The 14,763-nt window shown below is 46.6% G+C and overlaps 1 protein-coding gene across 1 annotated transcript in view; it reads left to right on the forward strand.

Moving 5' to 3' along the window:
• The first annotated feature begins 10,596 nt into the window (after window positions 1–10,596).
• Window positions 10,597–14,763, forward strand: part of SLK (STE20 like kinase) — a 59,266-nt gene continuing 55,099 nt past the window's right edge. Inside the window, exon 1 of the mRNA XM_018569065.1 lies at window positions 10,597–10,897. Coding sequence (XP_018424567.1) covers window positions 10,748–10,897 — 150 coding nt within the window. The 5' untranslated portion in view covers window positions 10,597–10,747. The remainder of the gene's footprint in view (window positions 10,898–14,763) is intronic.

Raw genomic sequence — 14,763 nt, forward strand, 5'->3', positions numbered from 1 at the left:
TAGGACTACATAGCTGATTTGGAAAAATTCTCCAATTCAGATTACTTTCTGGTTCAGCTATGTTGTCCTAGATTGTTCACTTCTCCTGCCTTCTCCAAACTCTTCACAACACTTTTCTGAATAACCTTGTTAGTTTTTGTTCAATCTGCACTAAACCTGGGACTAAGCTATAGCTCGCTTGTTTGCGCTATGCCTGCTAAACTGCATTTCTCCACACACCACCACACATGTATAGTGTGAATAGGGCACATAGAAAACAATTGTTTTCTATGTGCCCTGTTCACCCCATACATGTGTGGTGGTGTGCAAAAAAATGCAGCACAAAGTACATGGTGAGGACAAGCCCTGAGGGCCCATTCACACTCTAGCGGAGAGTTGTGTTTTTCAGCAGTAGAAAAATGCACCTCTCCGCAGGGGCACACAGAGAATAATTGTTTTCTATGTGCTTTGTTCATGCAGCAACACAGGTGTGCACCGCAGCACAGTACACCTAGCTACTGTGTGAGGACCTCAAAGGAGTGTACCGTTTGCACACTCCAAATAAAGGGGGGAAAAAAAGGAAAAAAATAACGCAGGGCACCGCGGCTCACTGCTTTCAGCTGCAGTTTACCATGTGGCTAGTGAGGATGGCCCCTAAAGGTCCAAGCCTGTATTATTTCTGCCTTGACCAGCACTTGTAAACTGATCCTTGTTAAAAATCAATTCCTGGCATGCAATAAAACTTTAAAGAAAATTGCCAAAATACTGTAAATGCTTAATATAAAGTTAACATTTAAAAAAACCTAATTATAAATACTTTAATCTCAACTGTAAATACTGAAACAACAATGTCACCATAATTCATTAGTGCATTGGCTGGGTTAAAAAGATTAAGTAGTAAAGGAGTGTGCAGATTGCAGTTACCTATTCAACAGATTTTAAAGGCTAAGTTCACCTTTTGCAAAAATTAAAGAAATGCATTTTTAATAATATAAAAAAAAATATGCATTTGTTTAATTTTTGCATTCAAGCCTGGAAAGCATTGCAACTGTGATCACTGGATCACAGCTGCAAATCACAGGCTTTTGCACATTCTCCTCCAGGCAGAGCTCATACGGAGGTACAGAGTTTGTTAGGAGAGATGGGGGAAGGACAGCTGGACTTCAAACTGCATGAAATCACCTCATAAAGCGGCCAAGTGTCCTCCCTCTGGTTAGATGCAGATATCTGTACAGCTCTACCACATCTAACCCGAGGGAGGACGGCTGGACGCTGGATAAAGTGATTTAATGCAGTTTGAAGTCCAGCCGTCATTCTCCCCTTCTCTCCTAGCTGAAACTCCGTACGAGCTCAGCCTGTATGAAAACATGCAGAAGCCTGAGCTCTGCAGCCCTGATCGAGTGATCACTGTTGCAATCAAATATGTATTTCTTTAATTTTTGTATAAGGTGAACACAGCCTTTAACATGTGTGGCCAGCTTTAGTGCTTTGAAGACTAAAAAAGACAGGTTCTCTTTGTTGATTGATGGGAATGTGCTTGGGAACTTTTTTTGTACACTTATTGCTCAAAAAAAAATATGGGGATTAATGTTGAGTGTCTGTTGCTACATTTTAAAAATGTACAACATGCAGAAAATATACCTCTCAAAAAAGACCATATGGAGACAGTGTGGGTATAGAGTACAAGGGTAATGTCAGTGAAGGAACAGTGCAGGTAAAAACTCTTTGTGATTAAACCCTTGAATATTCTGCACTGTGTTAAAGAATAACGGATGTACATTTAGCCTAAAGCAGGAAGTTGCATGAGGTTGAACACGTGGTATGTGAGATGAGGGTCTAGCTGGTGTTACCATAGAAACCTCTGAACGTTCAGAGTCATGACTTATGGGATCTAGTGACCCAGAAGATGCAAGTATAACAAAAATAATTTAAAGAGACAAAAAGTAACCCTCTGGGCTTGGAGACAGCTCCTAACTAGAGAAGGCTGATTTTAGAATCCAACAGAGTGTATAATAAAGGCCATAAGCACAAACCGGCCTTCATTCACCTGACAACACAAATCTTTGTGCAAAATACTTTCCTACTTATTTCAGTGTACGAACCTTCTTTCTCTTGTGATGCTGCTTGTGGTATTTTTGCTGGGCAATGTATGTCATTTTTGTTTTTCAAATGCAGGAAAATCTATTGTTGGCAAAATTGTTTCAGTTCTCACCAGGGTGAAGATGCCAAAACTCCCCTTTTGCTGGAGCGGATACCGGGTGACACCCTGCCGTGATGTCATTGGGCATGCGCTTGACGTCGTTGCACACGTGTGCCGTCATCGCGCACATGTGTAATGACCTCACGCACTGTTACCTACCGGCGGCCATCTTGGGGATGGGAGAAGAGGGGGCAATCATCCGGCGGGATAAGGTATAACGCCGGGTCCCTTCCTCTCTCGTGCAGCTGCCGGGCTGTCTCTTGACCAAGTGCCCGACTTTTCAGTGGGGGGTGGCCCCAAAATGACTGTCAGTCATTTTGGTGTCACCCCTCCAATGGCAGAACAAGTATCTTGTTGCACTCCTTACTGGATAAAGATACCCGATATCAGGGATCCCAACCTGAAAGAAGCCATTTCAGGGAGGTGTCCTTCTCATTTCAGGGAGGTGCCCTCTACGCCCCCCGCCCCATCCGCGGAGGGGGGTTAGGGGGGCTGGGAGAGAGCACCCCCCTGAAATGATGGCAGATAGCAAAGGAGCTATTGCTTCCTGTGCTATCTGCAGGTTTTTTTTCTGATTTTGTTTTTAGTATTCTGACAGTTGCAGTCGTCAGAATATTTAAAAAAAGGCATAAGAATGCATAGCTAGATTCCTATTGGCTATTGCACTTTGCAATAGACAATAGCAAACTAGCTATTGCACCCGCCCTCTGCTGCTTTCAATCACCAGAAGAGGACCTGATAGAAAAATTCAGGTCCCCCTCTGCTGATTGACAGCAGCAGTGGGCGGGTACATTACCTAGTTTGCTATTGCAAAGTGCAATAGCCAATAGGAATCTAGCTATGGATAAACCTTTCCGGGAGGAAGTGTTTCTCTCCCGGGCGGCCGGGAGCCGCTATCCAATAGCGGGAGACTCCCGGAGCGTCCAGGAGAGTTGGGATGTCTGCGATATACAGGTGGGTGATTGAAGCGACCACGGATGGCACCGTGAAAAAACTGACAGGGTTATTCACAAAAGGGTGAAGAGTGTGGAGAAGGCAGGAGAAGTGAACAATCTAAGACAACATAGCTGACTTGGAAAAATTCTCCAATTCAGCTCACTTTCCAAATCAGCTATGTTGTCCTAGATTGTTCACTTCTCCAAACTCTTCACTCTTTTGTGAATAACCCTGTGAATGTATAGAAATGTCACCAGCATACCAATCATTCGATGAAGAAGGTGAAAGTCCATTTATTGAAGGAACATCGCCATTCAAAAACTAGTGCTTTCAGGGCCACACAGGGTCCCCTTCATCAGGCTCAGAATGACCAAGAATGACCCCTCCAATGGTGTCACCCGAGTGCAGGCCATAACCCCTGCACCCCCCTAGTGACACCACTGGTGTAAATTATCTTTTTTTTTCCTGGAGTTTGGCTTTAAGGTACAAGGAAAGGTTTGGATGTTGGGAGATTGTTTTAGATTAAAGCTGACACTGCATGAAAATGTAAAGTAACACTATTTCCTAGCACCTCACTCCCCCCTTGAAAAAAACGTCAAACTCTGAAAAAAGTGAATGATACTCACTTTAGACCCTGGATTCATGTTCCCTCCATCACAGCCTCACCGTAGATTCCTGCGAATGCCGGGGATCCCAAATCTTGAGCCAGATCTCAGATCCCATTTAAAAGGAATGGATATAACTGTGCAGGGCAATACACAAAAATAAAAAAAAACAGGGCTGTTGGTCACAACATACTGCAATGCGCCGTATTAGAGGAAACGAGTCCTTTATAATGTATTTTTCATTTATCCTCAAATTTTGCCTGTATTGTGAAATGCTGCAAAATAGGTGAAGTGGGATGGAGTCCTAGTGGGAACAAGCCCTTAGGCCTTGTTAAAATGGGCTTTAGCTTGTATAATAGTTGTGTACAGCAAGCTTTGTTGAAGCCTTTAAAGAAAACTTCAGTTCCAGTATGGGAATGTTAAACAGATTTTATTTGGAGTGCTGACTGTCACTTTAAACATGCAGCTATTAGGGCTCATCAGGCCTTTAACAAGCTTTAAATAGGGCTGAAGCCTGCTAGTGGACTGTGACAGTCAGCACTCCCATTAAGATCTATGTTTAACCTCACCAAATTGGAGCTGAGTGGTGCTTTAAAGGCTTTAACAAAGCTACTCAAAGCTTGCTGAACACAATGCTCTTATACAAGCTGTAGCCCATGTGTACAAGTCCTAAAATTGAATGAGCCCTCCAGGCAAACAGCTGGGTACACATACATATGGCATACATGTTTACCATATTACCTGTTCAAAGATCCGTTATTTTGTTTGGCCACTCTTGGGGTTTACACTGCTGCACTGCACCGCCAGGAAGATCACTCTACTAATTCCCAGTTCAACTTTATGTCTTCTGGATCGCATCCCTTTTTAATGCACAAAAGGAGTGACACGTATTCATATTCTAGTGAGCAGTCTGGAGGCTAAATAGGTATAGCTCCGCTTTTATTTCTGCAGTTACAATGCAACTTTCTTTCATTAGTTCTCAGGAAACACATCTCAATGTCACAAACAAATGAGACACAGAGATAAAATTAGCAGTAATCCGAAGCACTGTATCAAAGCCACAACAGACAGCACATAACAACCTCTATGAAAAAAAAACTTTAAGGTCCCTTTCACACCTGCAAATGGGGCCGATTGCACAAGTCCACAAATTACTCTGCAAGACTCATGCAATCTCCTGCGGGCAGGTGGCGCTGCATAATTCAATGGCATAGGGCACTTCCCTCAGCTGATCACAAGTAACCACACCTGGATGCAAACTGTCCTCCATGAGACCCATGCGATCAGCACCATTCACAGGTAGCTAATGGTGCCTAAAACTACCCTTGGAAATTAAGCACAGCGGGTACCTACAAAGCTTGTGCTTCTAGGAAGTAGAGTCTTATGCTAGCCATTAAGAATGTGCGGAGGCTTGGTGTGAGCCCAAGTTGGCCTGAGTTCACCCAAACCAATGCAAAACTGTGACTGACACCGCCTCCTCCAGACACAATCAGTTGTGTCAGGGGCATTCCCCATCCCTGTATGACATGTAGCTGTTTTGCACAGGCTTGGGCAAACTCAGGTGAACTGAGTTCACAGCAAGCCCTCACACATCATTACTGGCCATACATGTAGCAAATGTTATTGTCTGATCCTAGTTCCTTTTTTTCCATTAAAAAAGGAAACCAGCAAATACCTCACTATTTTCCATCAATCAATAGGCAATTGAATAGAGAAAACCCTGGATCAAACACAGCAGACAACCGACTTTCTATCAGACTGCTTGACCGAGCTCCTGTCTTAGGGCCCGTTCACACCAGCTGCAGTGCGTTCTGGCCCAAACGCACTGCCTCGCATTGCGGCCGGCTCACTTTTTAGTGGAGCAGGTGGGGGCGTGGTGGGCCATTCAAGTGAATGGCAACGTAGCCACGCCCTCCGGCCACGATGCGATCGCCCGCACGGGATCGCAAGGCACATTGTGCCTGTGGTCCGGTGCGATCAAAATGCTGTGCCTTGCGATCCTGTGTGGGCGATCGCATTGTGGCTGGAGGGCGTGGCTACGGTGCCATTCACTTCAATGGCCCGCCACGCCCTATCCTGCCCCACTAAAAGGCGAGCCGGCCGCAATCCAAGGTGTTCACAATTATTTGTTTCTATCTACCAAAACCATTTCAATCAGTAAACTCAAACTTTGCCAGTTAGATAGGTTGCCATAGGTTGATTTTACTGATTGAAATGGTTTTGAGGTAGGAAATTGCCCAATGAAGAACTGAACCCAAATTATAAAGAAAATACTACCAAAACATGATTTAATATAAAAGCATACTGCACTAGTCAAATCTAAATTTGATACCTAGTGATCCCGGTGACTGCCCCTTTCTCCCACAGGGTGGAAATATTGAATGGCCACCAGTGGAGTGTCACCCTGTTCTGCATCGTCATGCATGATGAGTTTCCCCCTCATTTCCAATCTGTGGTGGGAACACAATCTGATGTGACGTCCTGCAACTAGGGTAGTAGCACCCACAGTGATATCTCCTCCCTGCCAAATGATGGCCCTATGGTGACATCACATGGGCAAAAAAGAGGAATTTGTGTCCTCTATGAGTAGGTAAGTAAAAAAATATCATGCCTTTCTAGGGAGAGGGTGAGTGCATTAGATTAAAATAGCTTCTTGGCAGACAATAACTTTTTAATACGTCTCTGGCCGGCATTATAGCTGGAATACAGAGACAAGCCTGATATTGGAGCAGCACAAGGGACATTGATGTACCAAAATGTCTGGCTATGTGACAAAAGACTGATAACTCTTCACTAATGTGTTGGATCGTCGGATTGCTCTTGCACAGTGAGTAGTTGGATTAAAGTGCATGTGTAGTATAGCACTGACCCCCCCTCTGAGGAGCTGCTGAATTTTACAGGCCCTCCTTGCCTTTCTATTGATGATTTACCCTTTAGCTGCACTCACACACTCACCTACGGTAACTGGCAGGCAGACTTCCACTTCATTAATTTTCTTTTGCAAAATGTACCGGCTTAAACATCGAAGGATAGAGGGCTGAGGGTACAGGATACCAAAACAGCAGCAAAAATTCCCTCCACCCCACAGTATCTTATCCGTGGATTCCCAGTATCCCTTTGCCATTGCCACAGGCTACTGCAGATTCTGTAGGTCAGATGGGCAGCTACCTTTAAGTGTCCTTAACCCGCCTCCCTTCAAACCAGGACTGGCAATTGACTAAGCAGAACTCTTCTGCAGCTCCCTTCACCAGACAGCAGGCCTGAGAAGCATTAACTGGACCTCTTTGTGGAGATATACCCAGGCATGTTGGGATTTGTAGTTAAAGGAGAACTATGGGGTCAGGGCTTTTCCCCATAGTTCTCCTAAGGGTAACGGGAGGACACAAACTAGCATCCTCCCGTCACCCAAAGCTCAGTATACCGCGAGCTACAGCTCATGGTATACTGAGACGCCACAGCCGGGACGGATCCCGACATTACTGTCTGGATCCACCCAACTGCGTGAGTGACAGCTGGCTCTGCCTATCTAGAGACCGTTCCGCCAGTCAGCGCTGGAGGATCGGACAGGGGAGAGGGGAATCTCTGCAGGGAGCTGTGAGTGAAAGTCACAACTCTCTGCCGGCACAGGATCGAGAAGTGAGCGAGCGACGGTATGTGTTCGCTCACTTCCCGATCTATTGAGCCGACCTGTGACAGTTTCATTGTCACACGTCGGCTCGAACTATGAGGCTGAGTGATTTTCACATGCCTCATAGTTCTCCTTTAACCACTTCAAGACCAGGTGTTTAGACCCCCTTCCTGGCCAGGCCATTTTTCAGAAAACGGGACAACTGCGGGGGCGACTGATCGGCACACCATACACGCGATCCGCCGGCACTACAGCCGGCGGATCGCTTGTATGGTAACAGGCATCGCTGCCTGTTTTTAAATAACGGCCATTTCCCGCTCGTCTAAAGACGCCCGCTCAGATCTAAAGACCTCTCGGCCGGCCGTTTTTTTACAACGGCCGGCCCTGAGGTGGTTAAAGCACAGCTGGAGGGCTGGAGTTGCCCACCCCGGGCTTAGGAGAAACCCAATGACCCCAGATAATGTAAATGAACAGGCCAGATACAGTCTAGCTGCAATGTTAAATTTAGTGGCAGGGACACCACGCTAGCCCAAACTTTCTTTTGGGATAGTGTAGGCAAGGGTTAGAACCCCCTCCAGTTTACTTTTTGCTGTCTGCCTCCTATTAGGAAAATTTCCATTCACTTCCTGCCTCAGACATGTAACAGGATGTAAGTTAGAATTCCCCTCTTAGTTATCCAAGGAACAAGTGTCCCCACTGTAAGATTTTCCCTCACCTCCTGTTCTGGGGACAAGAGCCAGTTCACACCAATTACGGTGCGTTCCAGAGCGGTAGCTGCTGTAATCGCACACTAAACACCCCTGGCGGGAGAAGGGGGGGCGAGCATGCAGCGTTTTTTTTGCGTTCGCACTGAAACGGATCGCAGGCAATGTTTTGACACGCATCCAATCTCACTGCGGACGGGGGGCGTAGCTGCTGTGCCTTTGACTTCAACGCACTGCCACGCCCCCTCCCGCCCCAGAATGAAGGGGGGGAGTTTAGTGTGCGATTACAGTGCGTTCCAGCATCTACCGCTCTGGAACGCACCGCAATTGGTGTGAACAAGCCCACAAATTTGGGATTTCAATTCCCTTTCATTCTGGTCTCCAGTACAAATAGAGGGGTGAATCTCCCCAATGGGGACACAGGCAGCAATGCAAACTTGACAGAGGGCATAACGTTGGCCATAGACTTCTCCACTTTCTGTTGATTCCTGTTAATTCAAAATTCAAGGCTGTGGGCGGCCCTGTCAGCAATCGACTTTTGTTGCAGAAGCTGGACTGAAAACTGTCAGGGAATGCAGCCAATCAGACACAGGGAATGCAGCAGGCACTGTTCTAGGGTTGCCACCTTTTTTTCAAGCAAAACCCGAAAACTCTAGCAACACGCAGATATTTTTTGGGGGAGAACGAGTCGTGGCCACTGGCGGAACTACCAGGGCCGCAGCGGTCGCAATTGCGACCGGGCCCTGGCGTCCTGCCACTTGGGGGGGCCCAGCAAGGAAGTAGAGGGCCCCCCCGCGATCGTTCCGCTCCTTCCCTGTCGCACAGCCACCCGCAGCATGTACGGGCAGCTGTGCAAAAGGGCTGGAGGCTGTCATTGATCTCTGAGAATTTGCTGGCCCCACCTCTTAGGGGCGGAGCTGAGAGGTCAGTCTCCCCTTAGCTCCGCCCCTGGCCGCCGAGACGAGGAAGAGGGCCATGGGCCTGCAGGAGAGGTAAGGTGAGTTTGGAGTGGGAGCGGGTGCTGGGAAGAGAGAGAGAGAGAGTGTGTGTGTGTGTTGCTGGGACTTGTAGTCCAGCACAGCTGGTGGTATTCTGCATTGCTGTATAATCATTATACAGCAATGCAGAATAGCTCCAACTATGCAGGACAGCCTGAGGTCTCACGCTTGCTGGGGACCTCGGCAGCCTTCCTGTTAACCATGCAGTGCCGCGGGGTTGGGGGGGCCCTTTATGGTTTCTTGCACCGGGGCCCTGAAGGTTTTAGTTACGCCTCTGGTCGTGGCTCATTCATATGTAAATAGCGCCACCCATTCATATGTAAATATCACAGTTGAGACTATTTTAATTTAGAGGCCAGCAGCCCCTATCTTAATTTTGGCTGCCCCTGTCTGCCTGACACAGGCGACGGCTGTCAGGGTACAACATCCCATAGGGGGAGATTCCTCCATTCACTCTCTGTGGTCCATAGGAGGGAACTGAATGGTTTATTTCCTTATTTAGCCCGCAGGGGCTTAAGAAGAAATAAACTAAAAGTCTATGACCATCATTACCACTCCATCAAAAACTAAAATAATAAAGACATTGTCTAAAGATAAACTTTCATTGAAATACGACATCTGTAAAAGAAAGCAATGGTGAACTAAATGAAACACAAGCAGGCGGCGGAGTGAAAGACGCCATAACTCCGCAGAAATATTCACAAGTCTGTCTGACTCGACAGTGGAGTGTCACTTTTAATGTCAATAAAGTTTGATGACGGGAAAAAAAAGTGTTGCCAGGGGAACGCGTGCGCGCTGAGTGGAGATGCGGGGGCGCGCACAAGCCTGACACAGAGGAAGTAGCGCGTTGTTTCCTCCTGTGCTAAGGCTGTGTGCAGTCCGCTGTTGTCACTTACCTCGTTCCGCCCGGCGGGTGTCGGTGTGTTCGGGTGTCAGCGCGAGAGGCAGGCTCAGTGCGCAGTGCTCGGGTCACTCCCCCGCCTTTTCCTCCTCCTCTTCCCCCCCCCTCTACTCCTCCTTCTCCTCTCGCCGGGCCGTGTGAGGATGGGTTGGGCCTGACAGTGTGAGCTGCCCGCGGCCTGCGTATAGGATCCAGGGCAGGTGTATTCTGACATCCCTCCTCCTTACCTGAGTGACATTGCGGACAGCCCTGGGCAGGGATGATTCTGTGATCTACTGGACCAGCACTGACAGCGATAGGTGTGCTACGGAAGGGATCTACTGGAATCTACCCGTTTATCAGCAGGGTAACCGTCCATGGTTCCATGAAAGGGATCTTGTATGCCACATCCATTAAAAGATCCTACTGAGGGATACACTGCGATCTAACCAGGGTATCACAGAGGGATCTCGGTGGATATAACTCTATACATAGTGGATCAAGCAGGATTTGTCAGTGCATCAGCAAGATCCACCCCTGGGATCCACCAAAGATCACAAGGATCTATACCCAGAGGGGGCCATCAGGATCTACCTGCAACTTGTACAGGGACCATCTGGGTGATCCGGCACAATCTTCACCACCAGAGTAGGATCTTCTGGGAGTGATCACTTGGATCTTCCAAGGCTCATCTCCTTTCTATTTACTCCTGAGGGGGCATGAAGCCAGCTGCCCCCTGCTGACAGTCTAAACACATTCAGCTCCCTATCCAGGGCTGCGGTCTGAGGTTTGGGCTGCAGCCACCAGCACAGAGGAAATGTCTTTCTTCAACTTTCGGAAGATCTTTAAACTCGGCGGAGACAAGAAGAAAAAACAATATGAACATGTCAAGAGGGATCAGAACCCGGAGGAATTCTGGGAGATCATAGGGGAGCTGGGTGACGGAGCCTTTGGGAAAGTGTATAAGGTGAGAGAGGGCTGAGTGTCGGGGAATGAGGGCGTCATATAATGGATGCCATTTGTGTGTGTTTTATTTCGGCTTTCAGCTGTGTGACATAAATATAAAGCAAACCCTTCCGGAGAGAAGTCAATGATGATATATCATCACCAGTGCATCATGCTGAAAGGTAAAGGTAGGACACTTATTCGTCACCTATAAAAAGTGACGGGGGGCGGGGGTCCTTCCTCATGTAGTAGTGACCACTACCTAGGCCCCTCGAAATGTTCCTTTTTATGGATGACAAATACATTTCCCACATTTACCTTTTCAGTATGGTGTGCTGGTGATGATATATAATCTTTGATGTCTGCTATAACAATGCCATCTGTCATCATTTCCCCATAACATCCTCTAGATATGGTCTATTGCTGTGCGGAGTGCTCTGGATTTGCTTCATCTTTCTTGAGAGATACACGCAGGTTGCCATTGCCAGTCACCTTTCGAAGATGCTAATTGGAGTCACCTATCTGAAACAAGCACTCATAACTGTAAAGTGTCAGACCTATTTATATTCTTGTTCTGGGTAAAAGGACACAAAGCAGTAAAGCAAATGCGTAAATATGATATGATAGCCAGGCCAGTGGCATTTTCAGAATGAGAGGTAGTAATGGCAGCCTCCATATCTGCGTCAGGAAAGGTTTCATGTAAATACCAAATTGCTCCCATCAGTCAGATGTAGTCTCACATCATCTGCAATATCCTTCTCACAGTGAGTATCCGGCCAAATACACATCTGTACTCTGGTAAGTTGACTGCCCCCCAGGATGTATATTGTTTATGTATTTCTGAAACACTGAGTGTCAGGAAAATAAACAGGAAGGAACAGCAGCTACACCACATCTGACAATGGAAGGCGGGTGATATGGAAAAGCAAATGTTTTGATAGTGTTTTTTTTCTAATGCAACATCTATTTAGTATTATTAGGCCTCCTTCACGCTGTCCACTTGTGCTTTTATGCAGAGAACTGTCTGCCCAAACTGGGCAGGTGCAGACTTCAGCGCGGGTGCACACATTGGTTGCTGCGTGGCCCCATTGGGTTGAGGGTCCAGTCACACCATCAAGAGTGCGTTCGGTCTCTGGAGCGCAACCTGGCCGGCTCAGTTTTTTTGGGGGCGGGAGAGTGTGTGACGGTGCATTGAACAGCCATGTCCCCTGCCCGCCGTGCAGTCCCCGACACCCTAATGCATGGCACATTAGTGCCTGCGTTGCGGTCCAGTGCGATCTGCAAAAAATTGTGTTAGCCGCATTTTTTGCAGATCGCACTGGACCGGAACGCAGACACTAATGTGCGATGCAACCAGGTGCCTGCGATCGGACCGCGGGGGTGTGCGGCTGCGGTGCCATTGAGTTCAATGCACTGCCACGCCCCCTCCCGCCCCCCAAAAAACTGAGCAGGCATGGGTGCGTTCCAGAGGCCGAACGTAATGCAACACACTCCTGATGGTTTGACAGGGCCCTAAATCCATGTAGCAATCGATGATAAAAAGTTAATGTACCTTTTTTGGTGACACGCACTGCGCGATCTGCCTGGGACGACTGGGGTGCCATTAGAAAATAATGGCACCGCCAGCACGTTCGTCGTGTTCATAATTGCTGCGCGGTCACAAATGGCCCAGGTGTGAACCTGACCTCAGGCTAGATGCTTTTTTATGCTTCTAGATGCTGAACATGATGCGTGTTCACACGCATATGCTTTTAGATGCATCTGTCCTTTGTCCATTGAAGTAGCAAATGAGATTTCAGCAAATAAACACATCTTGCGTTTACATGCGTTTAGAAGCTTGAAATGTTTCCTGGATGCACCTGACTTCTATTTTTAATAAACGCATCTAAATGCAAGTTGTGAATGGATCCATTGGAAATCATTAGATGCATTTATATGCGTTTAGAAAACCATTAAAAATGCATAACACCTAATCGAAGCCTAGTGTGAATGGGGCTGTATACATGAATGTGCTGGGTACTAAACATGTGAAATGTCCGGTGGCTCAGATGCTGACAGTCCGTGATTAGCTCAATGTGAAATCTGACTGCTGAACTTTGTGCATCATCGGTGCTGTTTGCACAATCGTAAAGAATCCTGTAAATGTTGTAATTCAATACAACTTGTGTTTTTTCTTTTTGTGTCCTGATTGACAGATGCTATGTCTTCCTCTTATTCTTTTCTCTGTGAACTTTAGTGGTTGTTCTGCTAATTGTGTGAGAGATGTTATGGCTAGATTCTATTTATTATTAAATGGGTGTTATAACAACATATGTGGGGAAAATATGAAATCAGATATTTTCTAAACAAACATAAAGTGACCATATGTTAATTGGCATTAAATGTTTCTTGATCATTCTTAAAGGATATTTATAGCCCACACATTTTTATTTTATTTTGGATAGAATATGGAAAAGGTAGAACATATGTCAGGCTTTTATTGCTGTCTATGTCCTCGCTGGGGAGATTTACCCTCATTATCGGTACTAGTGGTTACATAGGTTGAAGAAAGCCACAAGCCCATCAAGTTCGACTTCTAGAGAGAAGAAAAACCTAAAACAGAACCCTATGGCCACAGTTAATCCAGAGGAAGGCAAAAATGAGCCCCTAAAAGCATGAAAAACCCTATAAAGCATGGTCATTGACTTGGGCGCAGAAAGTGATAGGCACATTGTTTGAGTTGTCACCGGGACTGGAGGTGAGGAGAAATCTTCCAATGGGGACATCTGTTTTAATGACAATGCCCTAAGACGGAATATCCCTTCACTTGGTAGAGATCTCTTCTTACTTCCTGCTGTGTCTCTGGGACAGGAAGTAAATAAAAAAAAAAAGACCATTCCTTATACTATTACAATTGCATACACTTTAATAGGACATTAGTCATTTCTTTTTATTATGGGATATGTGATGGAATGAGATGTGCTAACACCTTGTGTACTAAGAAGTCTTTACTGTACTATGCACTGACTCAAGGTGGCCATACACTTTACAATCCTCGCAAGACTTTTGTTTTGCGAGGGTTGTAAAGTAATGTAAAAAACGTACGATCTACCCATCTTGGACAGGCAGATCGTACTTGCGATCATCGCAAGCCCGCCCCCTTGACTGCAATGAGGGGCGGGCTTACGATGACTGCAAACGGGCAGTGTGCGCGTGCGCACACCGGCCCGTTCGGCAGTTATCGAACAAGCAGGCCACTAACTCGCCGAGAATCGTACGATTCCCGGTGGGGTTTCCAGCCTGCTTGTTCGACGGAGGACGTGCAACCGTACAGTAGAAACGGTTGCACGCCTTCCATACACTTTGCGATTATCGTAAGATCGCGGGATTCCCCGCGATTCATGTACGATAATCGTACAGTGTATAGGCACCTTCACTTTGATTCCTTCTGATCATAAGCTTCCCACTTTTTATTTCTCTATGGTCCCAAATCCCTATTCCAAAGAATTGGTGTTTTCCATGCACTGCACTGATGATGGTGAGCAAACCTGAACCAGCTGTGTGCATTTTTTACAATTAGGACGTATCTGTACTATACACCAGTGGTCCTGAAAGTAAAGTTGGCCATTGGGGCATAAAGGGATGATTTGCATGGCTATACGCAGTGGCTCAGTTGTTAGGGCTCCTGCTTTGCAGCAATGGGGTCCTCAGTTTGAATCACATCTAGGACACTATCTGCATGAAGTTTGCATGGTCTCCCAGGGTGCAATAGGGACTTGTGAGCTCCTTGAGGGCTGGGACATATGTGGATGTACAGTATGCAAAGCGCTGCATAAATTGTTTGCTCTATAGAAATACCTGTAATAAATAATCCTAAAATGTTTAATTCCGCCCCCCCCCCCCCCAAAA

Source organism: Nanorana parkeri, unplaced genomic scaffold (genome assembly GCF_000935625.1).
Source record: "Nanorana parkeri isolate BGI_ZX_2015 unplaced genomic scaffold, ASM93562v1 scaffold1282, whole genome shotgun sequence".
In the NCBI taxonomy this organism is placed as follows: Eukaryota; Metazoa; Chordata; class Amphibia; order Anura; family Dicroglossidae; genus Nanorana; species Nanorana parkeri.